The following is a 25,855-nucleotide window of genomic DNA, read 5'->3' as shown; positions in this document are numbered from 1 at the left end:
CGGGGGTTTTATGTTACGCGCTATTCCCGCGTAAGGAAGCACGCACCCTGTATCTAAGTCGGGTATGACTCTGTTGCTGTCTGCGTACGTGATGGCTAGACAATGTATGGCTTTAGGCAACAACTGGGCACCCAGCGTGTTCGCGTACAACTCAACGAGCTGGCACTTAAGCGGGCAACGAAGCAGGCGCCGCGAGCGCTACTAGCGCTCGACCTCAAAGGTGCCTTGATAACCTCACGCATGAAAGTTTCCTCCGCAGCCTACGCAACGCGGGTTGCGGAGTGAAAACGTACAACTACATCTGAGACTTTCTTGGCAACCGAACGGCCAGGATCAGAGTAGGAGAGGTGATATACCAACTGATCTCCCTAGGGGTTAGAGGAACGCCGCAAGGTTCGGTCCTTTCACCTCTCTTGTTCAACATGGATGTCTTGCCATTGCCCAAGCTTCTTGAATCAATGGATGGCCTGGGCCATGCATTATATGCCGACGACATTACTCTCTGGACTGTGAGGGCAGGGTCGGATGGCTGGATGGAAGACACCCTCGAAAAAGCAGCTGACACGGTCAACAGCTATGCGAAGACCTGTGGCCTTTGCTGTTCACCTCAAAAGTCGGAGCTGACCAGTGTCAGACCACGTGCATCAGGAAAACAAGCAGAAAACATAGGAATCGCTCTGGAAGGGATCCGGATCCTCCCGGTACCTCAACTCAGGATCCTGGGCCTCCTGATCCCAGCAGACGGCAAGGCAATGGCCATGATCAGAAAAATAAAGCTCACGTCATACCAGATCTTGAACATGATCAGACGAGTGGCCAACAAGTGAAGGGGTCTGAAGGAATCGGACCCCTGGTACCTCGTTCAGGCCTTTGTTATCTCACGAATCGTCTACGCAGCGCCGTACACGCAACTCCTTAAGAAGGACGTCATACAACCTGATGCAATAATTTTATTTAATTATGGGGTTTAACGTGCCAACACCAATTTCTGATTGTGAGGCACGCCGTAGTGGAGGACTCCGGAATTAAATTTCGACCACCTGGGGTTCGTTAACGTGCACCTAAATGCAAGTATACGGGTGTTTTCGCATTTCGCCCCCATGGAAATGCGGCCACCGTGGCCAGGATTCGATCCCGCGACCTCGTTCTCAGCAGCCCAACACCATAGCCACTGAGCAACCACGGCAGGTCCACGCAATAATCAGGAAAGCAAGGAAGCAGGCCCTGGGTATTCCCATAAGTTCATCCACGACAAAATTACTTCAAATGGCAGTCCGCAACACAGTAGCCCAGCTCGTAGCAGCCCACCAATCCAATCAAAGGGTCCGCCTTAGCCAGACCAAGGCGGGCACAAGCGTCCTCAGCAAGATCAGATGGCAAGAATCACACTACATCCACCACGGCCAATTACCCGAAAAGTGGACTGAGAAGCTGGAATGCAAACCACTACCACGCAACATGAACCCCACAAGGCACGCCGGACAAGACTGTCCTACCCAAAGGCTCCACGAGGGCAACGGTCGCGGTCACAGGGCTGGGCAAGCTGATCACATACGCATCAATTAACACTCCGTCTTCGGAGCAAGCAGAAGAAGCGGCGATAGCCCTCGCACTCCTGCAACCTAGCGTCACCAATATCGTCATGGACTCACAAGCTGCGTACAAGAACTACAGATCTGGCTGGGTGCACTTTACAGCACTACAAATCCTCGCAAAAGCTATGCCTCCTAAACAAACAATCGAACTAGTTTGGGTCGCGGCCCACTGTTCAGTTGAGGGCAACGAATATGCTCATCAACAGGCCCGAGCGCTCAACTCCCGGGCCACCGAGGAGGAGGTAAGGGGATGGCAACCCATCACCAGTTACACATATATTGTCGAGTATTAAAGGGGCGGTAGGAAGACATTCTCACACCCCCACCACTCCTTGACCAGAGCTGAACAAAGGATATATAGGCAAATCCAGGCAGGATCCTTTCCCCAACCCTGCCTCGAGGACATAATATACCCAGAAAGATACGAGAACACATGTCCTCACTGCAATGCACTAGTCACCCTCCGGCACGTCATAGGACAGTGCAATTTCTCCAGAGACAACTCCCCCCCCCCCCCACCTACATCCACAACTAACCCCTCTCTATCCCCACCCTTTACGAGCGATGGGACGTCTTGCTATCTGGCCCCACCCTGGAAGACCAGCCCCAGGTGATCCACAGGGGCCAGACGGCCCTGGAAACATATGGAACCCGTGAAGAGGGAGCCACCCCATCAGGCGCTTAGCGCGCTCTATTTCATTATGGGTCAATAAAGTTGTTTCTCTCTCTCTATCTCTCTTGCAGAGTAAATTTACAGCCCCCTCAGCACAGCAAGCCCGATGGTTTGCCTATTCGACAATGGACTACTTAGTAACCTAAGTTGGCGTACGGGGATGGACATACCAACAGACACACCTCAAACTGGGTGAAGTTCCTAAAGCATGTTAATCGCATTAAGGAAACAAACCACACAGGACGAGCAGTAGTCCTTTGTGTTTCTCTCCTTTGTTCCGTGCCACTTTCGCGCTACTGCCGCGCAAAACGCGAGCAGTCCACACATACTTTTAGCCTTGATTCGCGCAAGCGCAGCTTTAACGCTATAAGCATTTGCACACCGTACACACTAGATCGATCAATGTTGTCACTTTCAGAGGGCATGCGCACCTGCCATGCTGGCACCAGGATGTCAGTAGTCCTTATCTGATTTCCGCTATACAAATGAGGAATGCTTAAGGTTGTTGAAAGGGATCGCTTGGTGTGCGTTCTAAACCATATTTCTGCCGTATAGCCTTACACAACCAGTGCAATGTCGGTTGTGGTGAAGAAACTGTAGGACACCAGTGCTATGCTGCCCGTCCATCGAAAATAAACGATTTTCCCACCGCATCGTTCTAAACCAGACCCGCTGAATACCTTTCTTTCTGGATGATATATTGGGGCCGTGGCTTTAGCGTATCGCAGCTGAAGAAGCCACAAACACGCTGCTCAGGATCGGAAGGCAACCGGAGTGGGCGACCATCTGTGAGACAGTGCTGAGAATTCTTATTATTTGGACAACTCCAGTGCCCATCACCTGTCGACTTCCTCTCGTTCTCTTAATCTTTTCCTCCCCTTCCCTCAGCAGAGCATACCAACAGGGCCCAATTCTGATTAAAATCCTTGCCTTTAATTTCTTCTTCTTCTCTCTCTCTCTCTCTTATTTGCTCCTAGATTTCAAGAATGTTGCGGGTTTACCACGGTTAAATCGATTACGTTCTAATGGTTATGCTTTGTCCTTGTTTGGCATATCGTGATACGTCTACACGATTCAATCTATAGTTACTCTTCAGTCTGTTCGAGACTAATAATAGCTGGATTGTTTGTAGCATGCGTGGCTTAGCGAAATTCTTTGGGAGACCAGTGTACTCTAGAGTGCGCACAAATGCACCAACAATTGTGAAAAAAAAACAAGACAACAACAAAGCCATGTACAAATGAGTGGGCCATTCAAAGCGGCCGTCAGTGCGTGCATACGGACGAGCAGAAAACGCGCTAGCTTTGTGCAGTGTCCACTCACAGGCATACAAAGGCGAACACGCGATCTACGAGCACTGCGTACTCAAAGTCAGCCCACACTGCCGTTACTACATGTAGGAATATCTTATAGAAACCAGATTGGAATATCCTACTCGCGTTAACTATTCACATGCCACGACGACTGCATGATTGTCGACGGCAGATATTCAACCCCTAGAAGCAACCGTGTGACGGCAGAAAACTATAAATTCATATTAACTCCACACTTGTTCCACGAATATCAGCTTGACGTTAGGAAGGCGTTCACTCGGTGGTGGCATTTACAAGCCACGGCCACGACAAGAATGGTAAAACGCGAGAGAAGCGAGACGGAAAGCTCGCGGAGCAGCGATGCGGGCGTTTGCCGGGGGCAATACGAGAACGGCTGCCTGGATTTCTTTGTGTGGTGAGAAATGCCTCTTTCTTTTTTGAACCGTGCTTTCGAACACGACCTCTGAGCATGTGCCGGAAAGAGCCGCACACGAGTTCACTCTTTTGTTTTTTGCTCGCGGTTTTTCTCAATGGTTGTACAATATTACGCACGGATTCAGCTATGAAGCAAAACTGTAGGTTTGTGCAGCGGTGTCCTTTCTAGGTGTTCCCCTGTGCAACCTTGAAAAGGGCCGTTGAATGCTAAAAAATGATGGTCATGATAGGACTGCTAAAAAAAGAACAACAAGAAATTTGACTGTAGAGTTGTCTCATGGTCATGCTAGCGACACCACTGCAATTCAGCAATCAAGACAGCTAGATGGTGCACAGTCAGACCGGGCAAATAAATTAGTGCTAGTTATTTGGCCCGCAGAAAATACAAATGCCGTGAAATCTTATCACGAAAATGGAGTTCAGCTATCGATAACGTTGTTCTCGTTATCTCCCTGTCTGCATCTATGCATACGATTAGGATCTACTTTCTAAGCTTTCCTGCCAACCGGCTAGTGGAAACGTACACAGAGACGAATGCACTGCCGGCCAACAACATTGTATCTCCATCTGTTGGACTTTCTTTCCAGATTCTCGCGTTGTGGAAATAATAAGACTGGCAAAAATGGAGCTGGGGCCCTATAACGTAAAACTATTCCAACGTGTTTCTATTCCAATCTTCTTACGTCAAATTTGCGTAACCGCCGACGTAAGCATCGGGTGGTGACCCACAGCGTCACCTCAAGAGCCCATTCAAGCGCCCTCTTAGTTTATAGAAGGTCATTTTTCTTTGCCTTCAAAACAAATAGTATTGCCCAGACTGAGCGCTTTTTTGTTTGTGATTGGCTTCCAGGAGGCGAAGAGCACGCTCAAGTGAAGAGGGTTTCGATGGGGCCGAGCCAGCGGCCTGAAAATAGATAACCGGATTGGTCCGCTTTCCCTTACACCTTTCCGGCGGAAATGACGGCCTTTGCTTTCTTTGGGGGCGGTGAATTCGAATGTTTTTACTGTAAGCTTTGCCGTTGTGCTTCAGGCTCGTAGTAGTGGCACCATTATTCGTCCCCGATCACAAATGCAGACAAGAAGTCTCACCCTCATTGTTATACCGGATCAGATGAGTGAAGGCAGCGCAGAACCTTCTTCTGGCGGTGGTTCAAAATCTTGGGCATCCATTGCGCACACAAGAGCCGATGACCGAGATGTTCATGAATTGCGGAGTGAACCGAACCGCGACTGATGTCCACACGTTCTGCCAGTTCATCGATGTTTATGCTCCGTTCTTGTCTCATCAGCTCATCAACTTTTTCACTTGTGTTGGGGGTGATTGCACGATGGCTTTGGCCCTGTCTTGGATCGTCTTTGCAACTTTCACGTCCTTTTTCAACCGCTTTCTTCAATGATTCACAGTGGCCAATGAAATGCAGTGTTCAACGTACACGTGGGCTCACCCATTCCACCCCCTACTCTTTCACTCGCACATACAGCATGCGGCGCGCGGTCACGATATTATTGCCCTGAGACTTCATACGAAACATGAGGGCGACGGCGACAGCAGGGATGCGCCTGGAGTCTTCATATAATTACTATCACAATAATATAATAATAGTATCCGGCAACCGAAGCGTGCCATGGCCGATTACTTTCCGCAAAAGAAGTAACAAACTGCCACCATGCAACAATTCACTGCAACGCAACAATGTATCTTTTTTTTTCTTTTGTGGGGCGGGGACACCGAAATGAAAAAAAAAACGCAAAGGAGAGTATGTTGACCACAATCCAATGCCTACTTTGGGCACCTAATGTGGCTACCGAATGAACATCGAAGAAAACGTGAGACGCTTGGTCCACCGAGAACCCTACCCATAGTGCTCGGTATTACACCGGTGAGACAAGACTGCCTGGAGAGGTTGCACTCAAGCGAACACGGTGTAATCCGTCAAGTCTTCACTGTGATGGCGGTGAGCGACCATTGTTTCTTTTTCTCGTCTGCTAGCCAGAAGGCGTCCGAAACTCTGCCAGGCGAAAATTCATTCGGCCAGAGAAAACCACACGCGCGCCGAAGTACGCCGCGCGGTGGTTTCGGGGCAACACAAGAAACACGCATGCACTCTGGCAGCCCGCGGGTAGGGTAGCGAGAATAAAGAAATTTAAGAGGCTCAATGTGTCCTCACGGATAAAAGTCGAAGTAGAAAAAATAAATAAGAACGTAGTTACCCTGGCTGGCTTTAGTGCCTTGACATGGATGCTTTGGCGTAGGTGAAAGAAAAATGTAATTTTGTAATGCGACATGACGGCACAAATGAACCACCACAACGCTTCGTCTCATCGTATCTCGCTGCGTGTTTTGTCAACTTGTCTGATAGTATGTTGATTTGGCTTGTCTCGTTGTATGTTCCGATCTAAGACTTTAGAAAAGTCAATGCACTTTTGGCGTCAGATGTTTATAACAACATTAAGCTCACAAAGTTCCGGAATTGAAAATCTAAAGCACGACTTTGGAAATATCAATGCACCTTTCGCATGAAAAGTTTATTAGTACTTAATACCCCTAAAATGTCAGAATTGAAATCCAAGCGCTCCCGATTCCGCGGCCTCAGCGAGATGCCGCGACGAGCCCGCCCGCCACGTCTTTGGAACTTTGTGCTCGGATGGAGCTCCTTGTGTTACGATATGTGGCTCCCGGTGCATGGGCGTTGCCGCGAAATCCAGCCCGAATTCGTAATGTTCGCACTAAAATGTTATTTCGAGCGTGAAAAGGACATTCCACACAAAATCGCGCATAATTTCCGGCGCCGAGGTTTGTTTTGACCGGTGGCGCATGGACAGCATGAAAATATTTCGGGGGGGGGGGGGGGGGTAGGTGAAGCCCCATAAGCCCCCCCCCCCCCCCCTGGCTACGCCCCTGGATACAGGAGTTTCGAAAAAAAAGGCGTTATTCTGAAATATTGTGCTGTGTGCGAACTAGCATGGTGCTCTGTGCCCGATACACAACATTGGAACCACTTTCTTTTTCTGAATGTTAGACTTCACCAACGTCACAGCCAACGTCACAGCCAACGTCACACCAACCAACGTCACCAACGTCACAGAATGATTGCAGCCGCGAAGGCGGCTGCACTCATTCTTACTTGCCTTCCTCTATACACCTTCGTGATCAGTCCGAAGCACCTCGGTACGCGTTGTTACCTCCAAAACTCCCACCGATTTCCTTTTTGGCAGGATCTCTAGAGTATTAGTTTTTCTCAGGTATACAGTGGCGCCTCACTGAGCGAGACCAGGCTCGCACGAGGCTGAGAGCTCGCAGAGCGAACCCAGTTGCTCGAAGCAAACTATATGTGTGCACTGCACGTGACCGAGCCTATGTGCTTTCAGGGGCGTCCCTGTTCCTGGCTGCCCCCTTCGTTCCTGTGCCACTATTTTCCCTAGGCTATACGCGCCGTGCACACCGATGGACGCGCCACTCGTGGCGCTCTCGCGCTGAACACGCGGGAGAGGAGCCTGGCGCGCGCCGTAGTTTGTTGTGTCGTTGATCGTGCTTCTCTGTCTTATTCACGTTTTCAGAGCAAGATAGGCAACACCATTCGCACGTGTGGGGTGGCCAAAGCTTCAGGGAATGTCGAAGAAGAATTGTTGCAGGGTGGGGGGCTCAAATACTGGTGAATACATGCCGGCGATACGGTTCTAATCATTCCCGGCAAAGCCTCATCAGCGGGAGCAACGGTAGCAAAAATGGATCGTCGCGTCGAAGGGAAATTTCTTGTTCTCTTCCTTTCCTTTGTCTCGTCGGTGTTTTTTTCCACTCGATCATGGTTAGACGCGTGAGCAACGAAGTTCGTCTGCAGTGTAGCATGAGGTTTAAAGGCATTTCGCTAAAGTTCGGAATGCTGCTTGCCGCTTATATTGTTTTCCGCTTCTTTACCGCGTTGCGCTAGCTAGGCACCACGACTGCATGATCGCATTGCGTTGTATGTTAAAGCTACTGAAGTTTGCAAGAACTGAAATTGTTGGTTTCATGTGGCACGGTAAATCTTCGCACCAGCTGTCGCGCTCTTCATGTTTTTACATCTATTTTATGCGTGGCTTCGCGCATGTTTAACCGTTGCTAGTTGCTCCATGCATAACTCTTGTCGATTCTTTTGAGCTGCGAAGTTTTCACCCTGCCTTTTTATAAAGGGTATAAATCACGCTGTGTCTTATCGGAATGATATCAAGGAAGTGCTTCTTTAACAGCTTTATTCTTTTCGCCCGAGGGCATCTTAGATATTGTTTGCTTTTTTGGAAATGTGTTTAGAAAATAGGTAGTTCAGGGCGAGAATTGCTAATAGCTGCTGCATATGGTATTTTTGTTCCATTTCTCGCTGAAAAGTTTGCGTCCCGTTTGGGAAGTCATCACACCTCGATGCTGCCTGAGCAAACTTAACACGCCGAGTGATCTGTTTGTTTCACAACGTAGTCCCTTCTTGAATGTGAGTTTTGTACTCAACTGAATTCTTTCTTACACTTACGCTGCATACGACTAAACCGGGCCTTGCCGCCAGCGCTCATCTACTTTGACTCGCGCTGCTCTGCCTTTAAATTTATCATGTGGCCACCTCTCTCTAGTAATATTAAAAAGTACTGAAAAGTTAGTCAGTCAGCTTTGTACGTTTCCAAGCAGCTCCCTCGGGGAATTTAAAATTGCACAAACTGCAGCGGGAACGTTAGTTCATCGGCGTATGCAGCAGAATTGCATCGGCGGTACAGCACTAACACGCGCTTTTATTAACTCGTGTGTTTGTTGACTTCGTTGGCTAGTGTACGCGTTTCCATCAATAAATTGGCAATTACTCTTCTTGAGGCGACTTCGACTGCAGTTATTCGGCGATGTCACATGTATTCATCGGCAGAAAAATCACAACGGCATATGCAGAGGTTGTACCGCGCGGATTTGTTTTATATAAGTCTGCAGTAACGACGGGTGCTTATTATTCAGGTACAGAAGCAGCATTGGGGCAAGGGTAGAATAAAAAAAAAACCATCGAGAGATAGCATCACTCAACAAACAGTGTGGGAGTTAACCTGCCCGATCTAGCAGAAGGTGTATAGAAAAGTTGGCCTATGGTGTGCAAAAGAATTGTAGGAGAAGTGGTGAGGAGATTGGAAAGGAGTGACCTTGGCGTATGGAGATCGGGGGAACGGGGTGCGTCGCAAATGTGGGTGCTCAAACAAGAACACTGCGGAATTTCAGCGGATTTCAAAGAAACGAATGTTAGTCTTTGACAATAATAATGGTTTCTGGTAAAGATTTTTCTAATTTATTTTTGCACTTTAGATATATTATGGCGGCCTAGGCTACTACAGTGAACGTGAGGGCACAAACACGAGAAGAATAGAGAGATAACGAGTTAAGGGACATAAAACAAAGGAGAAAGCGCTCTTCGTCAGCACCGCATCTTGCATATTTTTTGTTTTTGCATCGAGGAAGCTTGGAAGTCTCTGAACCCATCACTCACAGCGGTTTCTTCGTCATCCTCGCCTGAGGGTGTCCTCGCCCATTATTGAAATAAAAGGTAAAGAATAATTGTGTTGCGCCCTTCATTGCTTTTCATCAAGGAGCACGAGGCAGTCGTAAACCACGAGGATGATGAAAAGAAACAAGGGCCTATTCGAAGAAGAAAAAAAGAAACAACTGTCTCACTGAGTGGCGGTCATCACAAGCGCAGTGTCTAGCGACGCGGTGAAGGACATCAAGCGATATAAAAAGTTGTTCAATGCCTGTCAGATGCCGCCGTTGAGTCTTGCTCAGGATTGCTATTTTGGGCCCTTCCGAATTCGCCCCCTTTGTAAGTGTGTCAAAATCCACCATGCTGGCGTTTTGAGACATTCGAGAAGATAAGGGGGATATTTTCATAGCACGCCGTTATTAGACACTGCCCCAAATACCGTCCCGTGTCTTTCAGATTATTACTTTTTCTTGGCCCGTCATTGCATTGCTTGCTCATTAACCTGCGCTACACACCAGTGTTCACATCTGGCAACAAATGACCGAAACCACGTCACCCAACGACGAATATCACGTTTATACACGCCTGTTATTTGCGCGCTTATTTGCCTAATGAAGGAACTGGTTCTCACCGTGACACTTCTCTCTCCTCTACAGCACTATTCCTGAACCTGTTGCCTGCAACCGGTAGCACAACAGCGGCTGCTGAAGCAGTGAACGAAGTGCCTCAACATCGGGACGCCAATGGCACAACAGCGGCTGCTGAAGCAGTGAACGAAGTGCCTCAACATCGGGACGCCAATGGCACAACAGCGGCTGCTGAAGCAGTGAACGAAGTGCCTCAACATCGGGACGCCAATGGCACAACAGCCGCTGCTGAAGCAGTGAACGAAGTGCCTCAACATCGGGACGCCAATGGCACAACAGCGGCTGCTGAAGCAGTGAACGAAGTGCCTCAACATCGGGCCGCCAATGGCACAACAGCGGCTGCTGAAGCAGTGAACGAAGTGCCTCAACATCGGGACGCCAATGGCACAACAGCGGCTGCTGAAGCAGTGAGCGAAGTGCCTCAACATCGGGACGCCAATGGCACAACAGCGGCTGCTGAAGCAGTGAGCGAAGTGCCTCAACATCGGGACGCCAACGGCACAACAGCGGCTGCTGAAGCAGTGAGCGAAGTGCCTCAACATCGGGACGCCAATGGCACAACAGCGGCTGCTGAAGCAGTGAGCGAAGTGCCTCAACATCGGGACGCCAATGGCACAACAGCGGCTGCTGAAGCAGTGAGCGAAGTGCCTCAACATCGGGACGCCAATGGAACAACAGCGGCTGCTGAAGCAGTGAGCGAAGTGCCTCAACATCGGGACACCAATGGCACAACAGCGGCTGCTGAAGCAGTGAGCGAAGTGGTTCAACATCGGGACGCCAATGGCACAACAGCTGCGCCTGAAGCACCGCAAGTCTCCAATGCACCGTGCAACATTTCGTACATTCAAGTTTCAGAAAACGTGAGGCTGCCAACAAGCTTCTTCAGCTTTTTTTGCATCCATTGCTACTAATGACATCACTTGTACGTCGTGATTTTTGCACAACAAACTTCAGATAATCCCTACAACCAATTGCCACTGGTAGGCGGTTTGTATGCAAATTTAACGAAGTGTAACTTCTTTTTGCCTTCAAGAAGCGAAACATTACTTATAGGTTTGCTCATGTCCCATCGCTCATCAGACAATGAATGACTCAACGCCTGTGCATGCTATTAGAAATGTTGCAGAAATTTTGTTTTCTTCCTATTGCCATTCGGTGGCTTTCAATTTACTTCCTGTTCTGATCACAAGCAAGGCATTAAAACAAACAATCTGTGCTTGAAAGAACTTGCTAATTTGATTGAAAGAATGTATGTTTATGACACGCGCGAAATCACTTTTTGGTTTACGCCACGGACCCGTACTAACTATGGCCAACAAATGATCGCATATACATTGCCTACTCTATTAAACAACCAGCATTTTCTGCAATGCTGCTGTTAGGTTTTGATTTTGTCTTGGAAAGTTTCTCCAAGTTTTGATAAATTTTGATGTCGTGCATAAAAGTAAAGTATTTCCGTCTTAATGTTAATTTCAACACATTTAGTTTTATTTTTTAAACGTCTAGTTCTTGGCATTGTAAGCTTGTCGCATACGAACATTTCCTGTTGCCCCTGTGAAAGTGCAACTATCGGGTACGGACCCCGTCAAGCTTCTGGCTTTTAGTCTGTGCCCCCAGCATTTTTGTACGTGCTGTAATGTACCATAATGCGGAAATGAAATGAAACGCAACAAATTATTGCGAATTTATTGCAAAGCCACTTTGCCGCCAATTTGCCACCGCGACCTTGCATTTTCTTGTCTCTTGTTGCCTTTGCAAAAAAAGGTGTCCGTGGCCAGCAAGTGCAGCTGCAGAGAAGGCAACGCAAGTGAGTCGGAAGACGACGAGGATTACGATTCCTACGAGGACGACAGTTTGTACGACATCGTCCGGTTCACGGAACCCGATGAAGAGACGACCGGGCCAACAGAAACCGACACGAAAGTGACCACGCCAGACGTCACCACCAGCCGTGGCCTTGATCATGAAACTGCCATGCCAAAAAGCCGCACCAGAAAAAGAAGTGTCCTGCTCGACGATGGAACACCTTGCGTGGTGAGACGCGAGATTTGCATTGCGGCGAACAGTATCTGAGCGCTTGTTTTGTGAAGACCTTTTCCATCCAATTTCGACGTTTTCCTTTATACCTGAAAGATAGAGCTAGCTGGTTCTGCGTTGAGTGCATTATAAGATTTTCCAGCGAAAGAAGAAACACGAGGGAGGGCAGCAAATGGACAGAAAGACGCTGTAATCCAGGACAGAAAACCAGCATCTTTCTGTCCACTTCCTTCCTTCCTTAGTGTTATTTCGCTGGAAATTCGTGTATGATGCACTCAACAATGTTTCCTTATTAGTATCGCCGAGCGGCCGTCCCAACGAATACGCCCCAATGTACAACGATAATGCTTGCGATAGGCATTTTGTAGCGATGACTATAATGCTTTCGTTCAATCAAGACTGGTCGGCGAGGCTAAAGTGTCGCCGACAAATCGCAGAAGTGCGCGTGACACCAAGCACCTCAATCTTGAAATTGAGTGTAGTGAAGCGTTTATGAAGGTGTAAGGAAGTGAAATATATATTTAATTGTTCTTTCTACTGCCTATATATATATATATATATATACAGATATATATATATATATATATATATATATATATATATATATATATATATATATATATATATATATATATATATAAACGAGAAGAAAGGGGGTTAACCGAGGGTCCCGATTTTATTAGTCATATCATAAGAAGCCAACAAACATTGACACCAAGGACAACATAGGGGAAATTACTTGTGCTTAGTAAATGAAATAAAGAAACGAAGAATTAATGGAAATTAAAGTGGATGAAAAAACAACTTGCCGCAGGTGGGAACCGAACCCACAACCTTCGCATTTCGCGTGCGATGCTCTACCAATTGAGCTACCGCGGCGCTGTTTTCCCATCCACTTTCTCGGGTATTTATGTGTCCTAGTAGAACCCTGGGAGTGTTAGCCAGCGCCACCACACACAGACCTTGGCGGCGGACGTGGGACGTCCTTTTTGCCGCATATATATATATATATATATATATATATATATATATATATATATATATATATATATATATATATATATATATATATATACAGTGAAAGCTCGTTAATTCGAACTTCAATAATTCGAATTTATGGATAATTCGAACTGTACGATTTGGTCCGGCCAAGCTCCACAGAAGTCTATGTATAAAAAAGTCCGTTAATTCGAACGCGAGAAGGTTCCCTCACGGATAATTCGAACTACGCTCGCCTGACACACGGCCAGAGAAGCGCGCCTACAGAAGGCAAAATCGGAAAAACAATCTAACCGACGCGGGGTCAGCCAGAATGCAGCGGCGGCTGCCGCCTCTCCGTTCTACGTCCGCTCTGAGACTTCTTGCCCGTTGCGAATTTCGGAGGCTTTGCAAATCTTGTACAGCTGCTAATGTTGTGGGGAGATGGCACGGCAAGCTCCAAAACACAGCGAATCAAGTACGTCGCAGCTGCGCTTGCAATCAAGAACCAATGAATGAGGGCCTTCGCCACCTTCACATGTTCAGCGTCTTTGTCTCGGCAGTCTTCATCGGTTGTGCACCTCTGTTTTCAGCTTAGGAGGTATCGGTCATCGCGATTCATTGTGATGGTGTTAAGCCTCGGCTAACGTTCGTTTCGGTGGACATCGGTGGTGTGGCACAGTCGGACCCAGAGCTTCGACTTGAAGAGGGCGTGTGCTTGCGGCACACGCCATCACTTTCTGACACGCCAAATTTCTGACATGCCCTACTGCTTCCAAATCGCAGTGTACTGTTGCCCTCCTTCACTTTCGTTAGTTCGAACTTTCGTTAATTCGAACTGAAGCGGTTTCCCCTTGCAGTTCGAATTAACGAGCTTTTACTGTATATATATATATATATATATATATATATATATATATATATATATATATATATATATATATATATATAGTAAGCATTTATGCGGACTTCATCTTCATCTGTACAAAGTCATCATCAATCATCGGCTCGTGTTCGTTTTTGCGTCGGCGCCATTTTTCCTTCTTGGAATAAAGCGTCGTCTCAACCGTGGTATTTCAAGTGGTGGAGGCGCTTTAAGATCCCTTCGACCTCAATCCACTTCAAGATCTCTCCTGGAGCTACGTTCGGGACGCCGCTTACGCCAAGAGGCCGCCATGTCGCAAGACCAGACCGCAGCATCCACCATCTCGGTTCCAGTGCCAGCCACCCCCACTCCAAGCCTTGCCCACAACCGGCTTCTTACGCCCAGATTGCTACAATGCCAGCCGCGCCGTCTCCAATTACACCACCTGCGCCTGTTCACGATCACCTGGCACCTTTAGTCACCCGAGCTCCGAACCCACCTTACTACTCTGCCTGGCGTTCCTCGAGGCCTATCTGCTACTACTGCGGCTTTCGAGGACATATCTCCAGGTTTTGCCGACGCCGCCAGCAAGACGAACGTCGTGGTTACGCGGCCTTTGAACGAGATGAGCCACCTCCTCGCGCTTACCGCACTTATGACGATAATCCCCCCGTTCGCCGTTCTCCATCTCCGGCCGACTTCTCCAACACCGCACTCCACACCCGTGCCTCGAGACGCCGCTCTCCATCGCCGCTCCGCCGTTCTGTTTCGCCTCTTCGACCTGTCTCCCAACTCCATGTCCAGCGACCGGAAAACTAACCAGTGCAGTTTTTGGAGGGAAAACTGCATCGCCGCGAAGTGCTCCAAGTCCTCCTGAACGTCCTTCGAACATGTTATTGGTGTCTGTGGAGGGTGTGCCTTTGTTAGCTCTGATTGACACGGGAGCTACTATATCTGTTATGCGTGCGGACCTGTGCTCTCGTCTGCGGAAAGTGAAGACGCCTTATATTGGATCATCCCTGATTGGGGCTAATGGAGCAATCATTCGACCATCAGCCCAATGTACAGCACGCGTCTTCATTGATGGTATCTGTCATCACATTAAGTTCGCGATTTTATTCCCGTGCGCTCATGAACTAATCTTAGGTTGGGACTTTCTCTCGTCAGCGTCCGCTTTAATCTCTTGCCGTCAACGTGTAGTACATATGAGCGAGACAGTTCATTGCAGCGGGAGTACCGATGAGCCACGACTACGTTTTATCACTGCTGCCGATTCTGTACTGCCTCCCGGCCACGAGCAAGTCATAAGTCTCTCTTCTACGGACATCACCAATGGCGACGTGTTCATCACTCCTTACGGTCGCTGTCTTGCCCGTGGGATTGTCTTCGCTTCCTGCCTGGTGCGGTTCAAAGAAAACTCTGCGTTAATCATCGCTTTAAATGCGACCACTGAGACAATCCTCCTACCTCAAGGCTCCGCAGTGACCTGTTATGTGGATACCCAACCAGTCTCTCTGCTTCCTCTTGCTGCCTCGCAAGCTCTTCCTCAACCAGAAAAATCTGCTTCATCTGCCCTTACTTCCGTGATAAGCCCTGACCTTACTGCTGCTCAACATGAAGCGTTGCTAAAATTGCTTACGAAGCACCAGGCCTCCTTCGATATGGATACTTCGTCACTCGGGCAGACTTCCGTTGCCTTCCATCGTATCGACACCGATGGCCAGACTATTGTACGCCGTCGTCCCTACCGAGTCTCTTTGGCCGAACGCAAAATCATCGAGGAGCACGTCGCCGATATGCTGAAAAGAAACGTCATACGTCCCTCCGCCAGTGCTTGGTCATCACCCGTCGTTTTGGTGCAGAAGAAGGATGGATCGGTACGATTTTGTGTTGACTACCGTGCGCTAAACAAGATCACCCGTAAGGATGTATATCCGATGCCCCGTATCGATGACGCCCTTGATTCGTTGCAAGGCGCGCAATATTTCTCCAGCCTTGATCTTCGCTCCGGATATTGGCAAATCCCAATGCATGAAGCGGACAAAGAAAAGACCGCCTTTTCTACTCCGGATGGTCTTTATGAGTTTAATGTAATGCCTTTCGGTCTCTGCAATGCTCCCGCCACATTTGAAAGAATGATCGACACGGTTCTTCGCGGCCTCAAGTGGAAAACTTGTCTTTGTTACCTCGACGACATCGTCGTGTTTTCCTCGACTTTCACTGACCATCTGCAACGCTTAGATGAGGTGCTCACATGCCTTTCTAATGCCGGACTTCAACTAAACACGAGGAAGTGCCGTTTCGCTAGCACAACGATTAAAGTCCTGGGTCATCTCGTTAGCAAAGACGGCATCCACCCGATCCGGATAAAATTTCCGCGGTGCTCAACTTTCCCCGTCCAATTCGTGCAAAAGAACTGCGCAGCTTCGTTGGACTCGCCTCATACTTTCGACGTTTTATCCGGAACTTTGCCAGCATTGCCTCGCCCCTCCACAAGCTCCTTGCTAGTTCCAGTTCCTTCGATTGGAATGATCAGTGTGAAGCCGCGTTCCAAGAACTCAAGCGCGCACTAACATCCCCACCTGTTCTTTGTCATTTTGATGACAAAGCGCCCACATTAGTGCATACTGACGCCAGCGGTCACGGAATTGGCGCCGTACTGCTGCAGCGCGACCACGAATTTTGCGAAAAGGTTGTTGCCTATGCAAGCCGCACTCTCACTTCCGCGGAAAAGAAGTACTCTATAACCGAACAAGAGTGTTTGGCTGTTGTCTGGTCCATTCAGAAATTTCGTCCCTACCTCCACGGTCGACATTTCACGGTTGTGACCGACCACCATGCCCTATGTTGGTTGTCGACGATCAAAAACTTGTCCGGGCGCCTTGGCCGCTGGATACTCCGATTACAAGCATATGATTTCAATGTCATATATAAGTCCGGACGGAAGCACCAAGATGCCGATGCTCTTTCACGATGCCCATTACCACCATCATCGGAGCACATCACATCACCTTGTCAAATTGGCCGCACGGAGGACGCTTCGTCTCTTACACCGATTTCTTCCTTGACTTCATCAAACCGCCTTTCAGTGCTTTCCACTCACCAGCACGCCGATTCATATTGCCAAAGTATCATCAATCGCCTTAGCGGTATATCATCTCCACCCAATGCCAGGCTACGGAAACAACTCAAACTGTTCAAGTTTGAAGACGACGTGCTCTACCGATACATTTTTCACCCGGAAGGCCATCGATGGGTTCCCGTTCTACCGCGCTCTCTTCGCGCTGCAGTTCTGCCAGCCTCACACGATGACCCTACGTCAGGCCACTTGGGTTACAACAAAACACACGAGCGCATACGCAGCCGATTCTATTGGCCAGGCCTTTCCACGAGCATAGCTAGATATGTTGCCTCGTGCACGCTTTGCCAACACCGTAAGCGACCTACTACTGCTCCGGTCGGGACCCTACAACCACTTCCTTGTCCAGCACAACCCTTCTCTGTCGTCGGCATTGACCTTTTCGGGCCACTCCCACCTACTCCAGATGGCAACCGATGGATCGTCACTGCTGTTGACCATTTGACCCGGTACGCTGAAACAGCCTCAATACGCTCAGGAGCTGCCTCAGAAGTAGCGGCCTTCTTCTTGCAGTCTGTCTACTTACGTCATGGGGCGCCTCACGTTCTTTTGAGCGACCGAGGCAAGACATTTCTTTCAAGCACTCTTAATCAAGTTCTGCAAGCGTCCAACACCGTGCACAAGACAACGTCTAGCTACCACCCTCAAACCAACGGCCTAACAGAGCGATTTCATCGCACGCTGTGTGACATGCTATCCATGTATATTCAACCTGATCATCGTAACTGGGATGCGATTCTCCCATTTGTAACATTTGCGTACAACACGTCTGTTCAACGGACCACCGGATACTCTCCGTTTTTCTTAGTATACGGCCGCCACCCAACCTCATCACTCGACGTTTCTTTCTTCTCTGGCCCCGTCAACGCTTCACCATTCATTTGCGACCAGTTTGTGTCTCGTCTTGCCCAATGTCGTCGTTGCGCCCGTATGAACACTGCAGCCAGCCAAGACGATCGCAAACATCGGTACGATGCCTCTCATCGCGTCGTTTCCTACCGCCCTGGTGACGATGTGCTCCTATGGACCCCTGCGCGAACACCCGGTTTATGTGAGAAGCTTGAGTCTCGATATCTTGGCCCCTACAAAGTCATCGAGCAGACCTCGCCGGTGAACTATCGCGTTACACCTGTTGAGACCCCAACCGACCGACGCTGCCGCGGAACAGAGATCGTGCACGTTTCTCGCCTGAAGCCCTTTCATCTCCGTTCCACTGTCTAATGTGCGGCCAGGCTGGCCGCTTCAGTCCGCGGGGGAAATTAGTGTAAGCATTTATGCGGACTTCATCTTCATCTGTACAAAGTCATCATCGATCATCGGCTCGTGTTCGTTTTTGCGTCGGCGCCATTTTTCCTTCTTGGAATAAAGCGTCGTCTCAACCGTGGTATTTCAATATATATATATATATATATATATATATATATATATATATATATATATATATATATATATATATATATATATATGTATATGATCTGTATTATACTTCGCCACTGCGCCGTGGGAAACAAGTGCGTTTTGTTGGCGGAAATGCTGTGCCGCCGCTCTTGTAGTAATTATTATACAGAGTGCTAGCGATAAACAAAATGACCCGTTTTCATGAGCATCCTAGAACCACTGGGCTTTTATGTGTTATTCTGCGTTAGTTTTTAACTGCACTGACCTATTTCGTTGTTTACTACCTTCTTCTTCTCTTCTCTTTTCATTACCTCCTCAAGCAGGCATTGTGCCCCTTTCGGTGGCAGTTGTCAGCTTGCTTCCCTCCCTGTTTCCTTTGTGTGCTTGTATGTTTCAATAATAATAATAATAATAATAATAATAATAATAATAATAATAATAATAATAATAATAATAATAATAATAATAATAATAATAATAATAATAATAATAATAATAATTTGGAATGTCTTGCGGTAAATTATTCGAAGTACTTAAGTGGTTTTGAGATGGGGGCAAAAGAAAACGAATCATGCAAAACGTACAAAGCGGGAATGTACTCGGCGAAAAGGAATGGACGCGAAACACGTTGAACAAATAATGAGGTGCACGCATGTACAGCTCAGTAAAACATTGCTTCAGGGGTTCTAGTTGGGGTCTTGTTTTTGTCACACATTTCTGTGCGCATTGCATACGGAATCGCATGCACTGGCAGCATTAACCTGTCTAATTCTTGCGATGGTAATCTTTGGGTGTGTTCAACAAAATGCCTGAACTAGGAAGTCCTATATTGATGATGCCGGCGTTGGTCTGCCCAATGAACTAACAGGCCGAGATAAACAACAGAGAAGCATCTGTAATCACTGGAGAGTGCAGCGAAGGAATTTGCTGGAAAGTTAACACCATTTCTTACAAGCTGCCAAATGCACGACCAACCGGTAAGTTGAGTTTCATTTGTTTGGACTTCAACAGATTGGATAAAAGATACGCCGTCACGGATGGCTAGTTCTTACAAAGAACGTGGCTGCGTTCACGACAATACAAAGAATTGCGTGGTGCACTGTCCATGGTTTCGAGTTAGTCAGTATGACTGTGTGTTCGTCGCATGTGTGTCAGTGGAAAGTCTGGGAGGAAAAACTTCATGGACGATTACAATATTCCCTAATGCGAAGTTTGAGCGCAGCTGCATACGGGTTTTAGTTTCGCGATGTATTGACTGGCGCGCACGATCTGTCTCGTGCGGCAAGTTGCAAACGAAGCTAATTGTGACGCGACTGCCTCGCTCATGGGGAGATCACGCGAGGAAGCGCGCGGGTGACGCGTGGGCGCGATTCACAGCAGCCACCGCAGACAACCTTCGCTCATGCAGCGCTTTAGAGCCTGGTCCCACAGTTCATTAGTCCAGAAAGCAGTTCGAGCGCTTCTTCACTACCTGAAGGCAACAGACTTGAGCGCCCGGCTATAGACATCCTACACCTAACTTCGTGCATGTGAAAGTGTGGTACATACTCATGTTTTCTCTCTCTCTCTTTCACTCCCCATTCCCCTCTCCACGTGTAAGGTAGCAAACTGGACTCAGCCTGGTTAACCTCCCTGCGTTTCCTTCTTTCCTTATCTCTCTCTTGTTTCCATGCAGACGACGGGCGCTACTCTGGCGCCATCTCGTAGCGATGGTCACCGCAAGGCCCCTCGTGCGCGCCGCTACGTTTTTCTTCGCACGCTTTCGCCATGCCTTCCTGCTCCGTTTTCCTCCTCGCTCACTATTCACTCTCGCCGCTTTTTTCATGTACCCCTCTGCTCCGCGTTAGCGCTCATCTTTCGCTGTGTTCGTTCGCCCGGTTACGAGGTAGGACGCCGACGCTGACGCTCGCCGCAGGAACGGGCGTATGAGAGCTGTGCTCTAAAAAAAAGAGAAGCAGACCTCTGGCACTGAACTGATGCCACAACAGGCTTGTCACAGCCGGGTACCGTTTCCGAGGACAACATCTTTGTGATGCACACGACATTGTCCTCGTCCGCTGCATAGATAGATAGATAGATAGATAGATAGATAGATAGATAGATAGATAGATAGATAGATAGATAGATAGATAGATAGAAATGAACGGAGAGAGAGTGCTTTTTGATGAAAAGCAAAGATTCTGCCATGCATGTGTATATATAGGAGGGGGTTAATCAGTATTACCCCCTCTTCTGCAATAATAATTCTTAGTACATCAGGTGCAAAGGTACACACTGGTACACTGATGCACATATCAGCATAGGCACTAATCTGGGGAACTTTCAGAATTTCCATTTCCAGTTTGGCCTTTGCTCACTGTCGCTTCGTCGAAAAATGCTGAGCAGTCGCATTCCCTCTCATGGCTTCTTCTGCCCTTCCGTACGACTTTAGCGCTTCCGTACAGCTGATTTTGAGCCTTGTAACTGTTGTCACAGTAAAACGTGGCTTGCATTGGTCCGCGGCGGATAATAATGGCGCATTGTGAGGCTTCATGCGCCCGCGCTCATGCGGTGCGCGTCCCCGCACAAAGGGAACACTAAACAATTTTAACATCTTTGTATAGGCGCACTTCAGATACTGACGTAGGCAGTATGCGGTGGCGCTGTTGACAGCATCGATGGCCTACTGGGGTTACCGAATTTTTCTCAGGCCCCAAAAGTAGGTTGGACCTAGAAGTTCCCCGCTTAATTTCTCATACCGCAACGCAGTTATGAAGTGCCAATTTCGTGAGAAAGCTTCTCTGACGTGTTAAGAGAGCTCGCAAAACAAAGCAGTAGCCATTTCAAGCAAGATTTATTTTATGCGAAGCATATTACGAGGGCTCAACCCAGCTCCTCAGGCGCGGCGGTGACCATGAAATCACGTGACACCGTGACGTCACGACAGAGGAGAAGTGGCTTTGGCTCAACTCTTGCAAGACGGGCTGGGTGGGAATCGAACCAGGGTCTCCGGAGTGTGGGACGGAGACGCTACCACTGAGCCACGAGTACAACGCTTCAAAGCGGTACAAAAGCGCCTCTAGTGAATGCGGTGTTGCCTTAGAAACGCGCTGTTTCTAAGGCGTGCGTCTCTTGCTCAGGCGCACATTTCGTTGCCGCGCCGAAGGCTGCTTTGCTCGACGCTCACCGCGTCCAATGCGGGGCGCGTAGTCGCTGCCCTGTAGCCCATTGTCTTACACCCCTTGGCGGGTCGACGGGAACGCTGTCGCGTTCCACTCTTGAAGGCGAAGAAGTAATGCATGAGTTGTTTCTTCGTCTAGCCGAACCAAATATAGCCAAGCAACAGCAGTTCACCAGGCTAAACAGTGGTTCAACAACTAAAATAAAGGCTAGTATGCTTCGCATCCTGGGCTTAACCTTACCTAAGCCACAGCCATTTTTTAAAATGCGGGTATAGCCGCATGTACCAAAACTTTCAATGCAAGCCTCATTGGAGTACAAGTTGGTGACACTTCAAAGGAGCTTCATTTATTACAACAATGACCGATAATGCAGGCATTTTGTGAAGAGCTGCCTAACGAATGCCACACAATTTTTTTTTTGCAAAATGTAATCGGTAGTACAGCTGATCATTTGGAAGAATTTCGATAAGCAGTGGCACAAAATAATAACGACACCCTGGGAACAATGTGGCATACAGCATGCAACATCGGAGCACCAGAAAGCTTGACAAAACACAAACAATCGCTTCCAATTTGCAGCAATTTATTATTTGCAGAGCACGGCACTCCACGGAGACACAGCACATTGTTAAAACAGACTTACTGAACCTTGTTTTTAAGAAGCTCATGTCATTCAAACAGGTGTTGAGCTTGTACTTTGCCGAGAAATACGCATTTTTATTGATAACGGACAATGCTCAAAACCACATCGAGGAATTCACTACGCAAGTTAATACTACCGCGAAAAGCTGACGTCGATAGCGCAGTACTCGACGGTGAGAAAGTTCAACACGGAAAAGAGGAATTGCACTGAACACGTTCCGTTCTTGTGCGCCGATGCTGTATGGAAACGACGCACGTCAGTATTCCGACGAGAAACAAAACCGAGCGCAGAAAGACAAACACGACGGTCAACATATATTTCGGTACAATTCCACCGAAGCTCGTCTTAATCTTGGATCATTCCGCACCCCTTTGTCGGTTTTGCGAGCATCCCAGCCCGAAGGAAAGTTTCTCCCAAGCGCTAACATGTCGGCCTTGTTTGTTCCCCTCTTGACGCTGTACAGCCTCGTCGTGTTCGCACGATCGACCGTTGGCATTTTTGATAGAAAAGCACGTTCCTCGACGCAGACTTCTCTGGGAGATCGCCCTCGCCCGGTTTCTTTGACTTCGCTTCCATACTCTTCAGGGATCCCACCTGTTTGCGATGCATGACCCGGGAGAAGACCGGCAATGGAATTCATCAAGTTTTTTGCTCGTAAGAACTTTTTTTTTGTCATTGGTCAGTCGCCTTCGGTAATGATAAACTCGCTGTCACTACACGCTGGTTCTTTTTTTATGGCTGTGTGATCGGTTTTGTAAAAACCGCGTATACACAAGCACTGCAGTTCGCGTTGGCGGAAGTTAAGGAAACTTCATGAGTGACAGTGTGCACTTCACGTGTTTGGAAAATGGCGCGGCCCACGTCGATGTCGCATGTGCGTCATTGTGCTCGCGACGAACGGAAGCGCAGCTGGAGCTTGCGCTCTAAGAACATTGATCCGCAGCGGGCGAGAAAATGTATACGTGCGGAATTTCCTTATCACTTTCACGTGTGTTTGAGGTCTCCAACACGCCGTGCACTCGGTGAGTTCCGGCTACTGATGTCATCTTACATTTGCCTCTGAATGTGAGCTGTGCGCGGAGACGGATGTCTTTCGCAATGGAAAGTGACTTAATGGATTCAGTCTTAAAGCAGGTTGCATGCAGGTGCTCGAACAGAAAGCAGCTGCTCTGGTAGACATGGGAGCCCTAATTAAACGATCTACAAGTGGAGCGTGTAGATTAGATGGAGCTGTACGCTTCGAAGACCACTCCAAATACGTCAATTCATGGTTCCTGTCATAATGTATCGAAGACGGATCGGTACTCGCTGCGGCGCAACTCGGGTGGGATTGACTAACGAAATCGGAAGGCATGCTCGTTACCTGACAATGAAATCAAGGAGGTTGTGGTGTGGTTGTACGATCCATCAAGTGTTCTTTGCAGCGAAGTTTCTATAATGCGCGAGTAGCATCTGTGGCTGGAACGACACTAGCCTCTTTCTTGCTGCTTTTGATGCAATCGAAGGTGATAGGGATGCATTTCAGCCTTCCTAAGAGCTGTTGACACTGAAGACTTTGAAATGCCGACCTCACCACTCCCATCACGCACGCTGGAATGAGGGTTCGCAGTCATGAAAGCCAAAATGCCTCCTTCAGCCTTTTCACTGATGGTTCCCTTTTTGTGTCGCGTCTTGAAGCTACCTGTTTCTTTCAGCGCCAAGTAACTCCTCATAATTGTGTTCATGCTAGGTCTTCCCACACATTGCCAATTTCGATATACCTTGGCAGCTTTCCTCTTGTCGCCCAGTTCCGCTCCCAAGGCTAAGACCATGTTCCCCTTCTGCTCGCTTGAGTACGGCATGCTTTAGGCACTGCAAACAAGTTCTTCGAAGCGGCTGCACGGCCCGACAGTAATAGATAATCGAGCTTACGTGCATCTAGCCGCTGGCACAGCTTGGAAGAAAAGCGGCATTGTAAGAAATGATGCTCTCTCTCGCACAGGTTCCAGATGTATGACGCATGTTTTGCGCGTATTTTTTTCTATTCCGCATCGACTTGAACGCTGGAAAAGAAATTCCTCTTCTCGTCATATCGGAATAAACAGCTGATGACGGCGCGTTCTTTGGCGACAGGCGCGAGCGGCTGCTGTCGAAGCGCTTTTTCGGAGCGCCGTCGCCAGCCGCTGCCGGTGATGTCAGAGCCGAGCAAAGGTTCAAGCCCTCTCTTGTAAGCAAAGGGAAGGTGCGGCGCTGGTGGTGTTTTTACAAATCACTCATGAGAGCGCTGTAATCGCGGCGCATTCGGGCGCACAGAGCACGCTGTCACGTGGTATTTTTAAAACTCCGCGGGCTTTCGTTTTTCCCGAATAAGAACGGCCACGCTAAGTCTATCTCGTTGGAAGTACCTGGGTTGGGCAATATTTGTGAAGCTCCACAACTTTCCTATTGACGCCTGAACGTTTCAAGCTATACTTAAAATGTTAATTAATTTATCTCTGCTAATTACTAAAAAAATAGACGAGCAAGGAAATGGTACTGCAAGTTTAGATAAACACTAACAAGATCCACGCAATTTCTGTTCTGAAGCACGCATAGGTTTTTTCAAAATCTTGGTCCAAGGTAGCTGGGACACCCTGAATATATATTCATCCAGCTTTGATGGGGCGCTCAAACTGCGTCTGATGTACTTTAACGATGCTGAAGTGCAGATTCCAATAGATGTTGGGCCAGTCCTAGCGCGATCCACACAAAGGCGCTTGACGATGCGACGAACTTGACGTATAATAAGGATGCTCGATTTCTCAGAGGAGCGGAACTATATGCTCCAAGCGCGATAAACGTTGACAACCCGATCACGGAGTGCGCCCAAAGAAAAGGCTCGGCAGGTGCCCGGGAAAACTTGCTGCGACCGCAGCGCTTGGCGATTCGAAGGACGGCTGTCTTCAAATGAAAAATCAGGAGTAGCGTGTTGAACTGGGGCTGGTCTAAGTTACTGAAATTTGTAGGGTACAGCGCTGAACACAGGCCGGTGAAGAGAGGAGGCATACACAGTGCCGTACGTGTTTGTCTCCTCCTGCCACCATCTGTTCTTAGAGCTGTGTCCTTCAAGTGCCGAAAAAGTCAGCACTGCTAAACTGCACCTCGTGCACGTAGCACGCAGGGCCACTTGTGGGCTTCTTGCTTGGCATTCAAGGAGGGAGGGGGGTGATTTGGGCGAGCTTATCATGCTGTTTTTTTGGAATGATTAGATTCTGGGAACATTGGCCAACGTGGGCCAGACCATCCCAGTCATCAACAATACACCCAAGCGTCTTTGTAATGTGAGGCAAAGCGGAAAGAAAACAAGGCTAGAAAGGGGAAATATCGCGCACATTGAAAATAACGTAACTCAGGCATAGCGTGCTATAGTGTATGGACAACCAGAGCGCGATTTAAAGGGAACACGAGAACGCCCAGTAGCAGAACATGTTACCGGAGCAGACACTATCTTGCACATGGCGCACACTTTTGCA

The 25,855-nt window shown here is 48.3% G+C and overlaps 1 protein-coding gene and 1 non-coding gene across 2 annotated transcripts in view; one reads left to right on the top strand and one right to left on the bottom strand.

Annotated features, from left to right (window-relative positions):
- LOC135912531 (mucin-4-like) overlaps positions 1–25,855 on the top strand; it is a 67,351-nt gene that overhangs the window by 921 nt on the left and 40,575 nt on the right. The window contains exons 2-4 of the mRNA XM_065444987.1: positions 10,153–11,003; positions 11,908–12,177; positions 19,429–19,537. Coding sequence (XP_065301059.1) covers positions 10,153–11,003; positions 11,908–12,177; positions 19,429–19,537 — 1,230 coding nt within the window. The remainder of the gene's footprint in view (positions 1–10,152; positions 11,004–11,907; positions 12,178–19,428; positions 19,538–25,855) is intronic.
- Positions 12,987–13,059, bottom strand: TRNAS-CGA (transfer RNA serine (anticodon CGA)). The gene has a single exon. It is a non-coding gene; the product is annotated as a tRNA-Ser (tRNA).

Source organism: Dermacentor albipictus, chromosome 2 (assembly GCF_038994185.2).
Source record: "Dermacentor albipictus isolate Rhodes 1998 colony chromosome 2, USDA_Dalb.pri_finalv2, whole genome shotgun sequence".
In the NCBI taxonomy this organism is placed as follows: domain Eukaryota; kingdom Metazoa; phylum Arthropoda; class Arachnida; order Ixodida; family Ixodidae; genus Dermacentor; species Dermacentor albipictus.
This window is presented reverse-complemented; position numbering and strand designations above follow the sequence as displayed.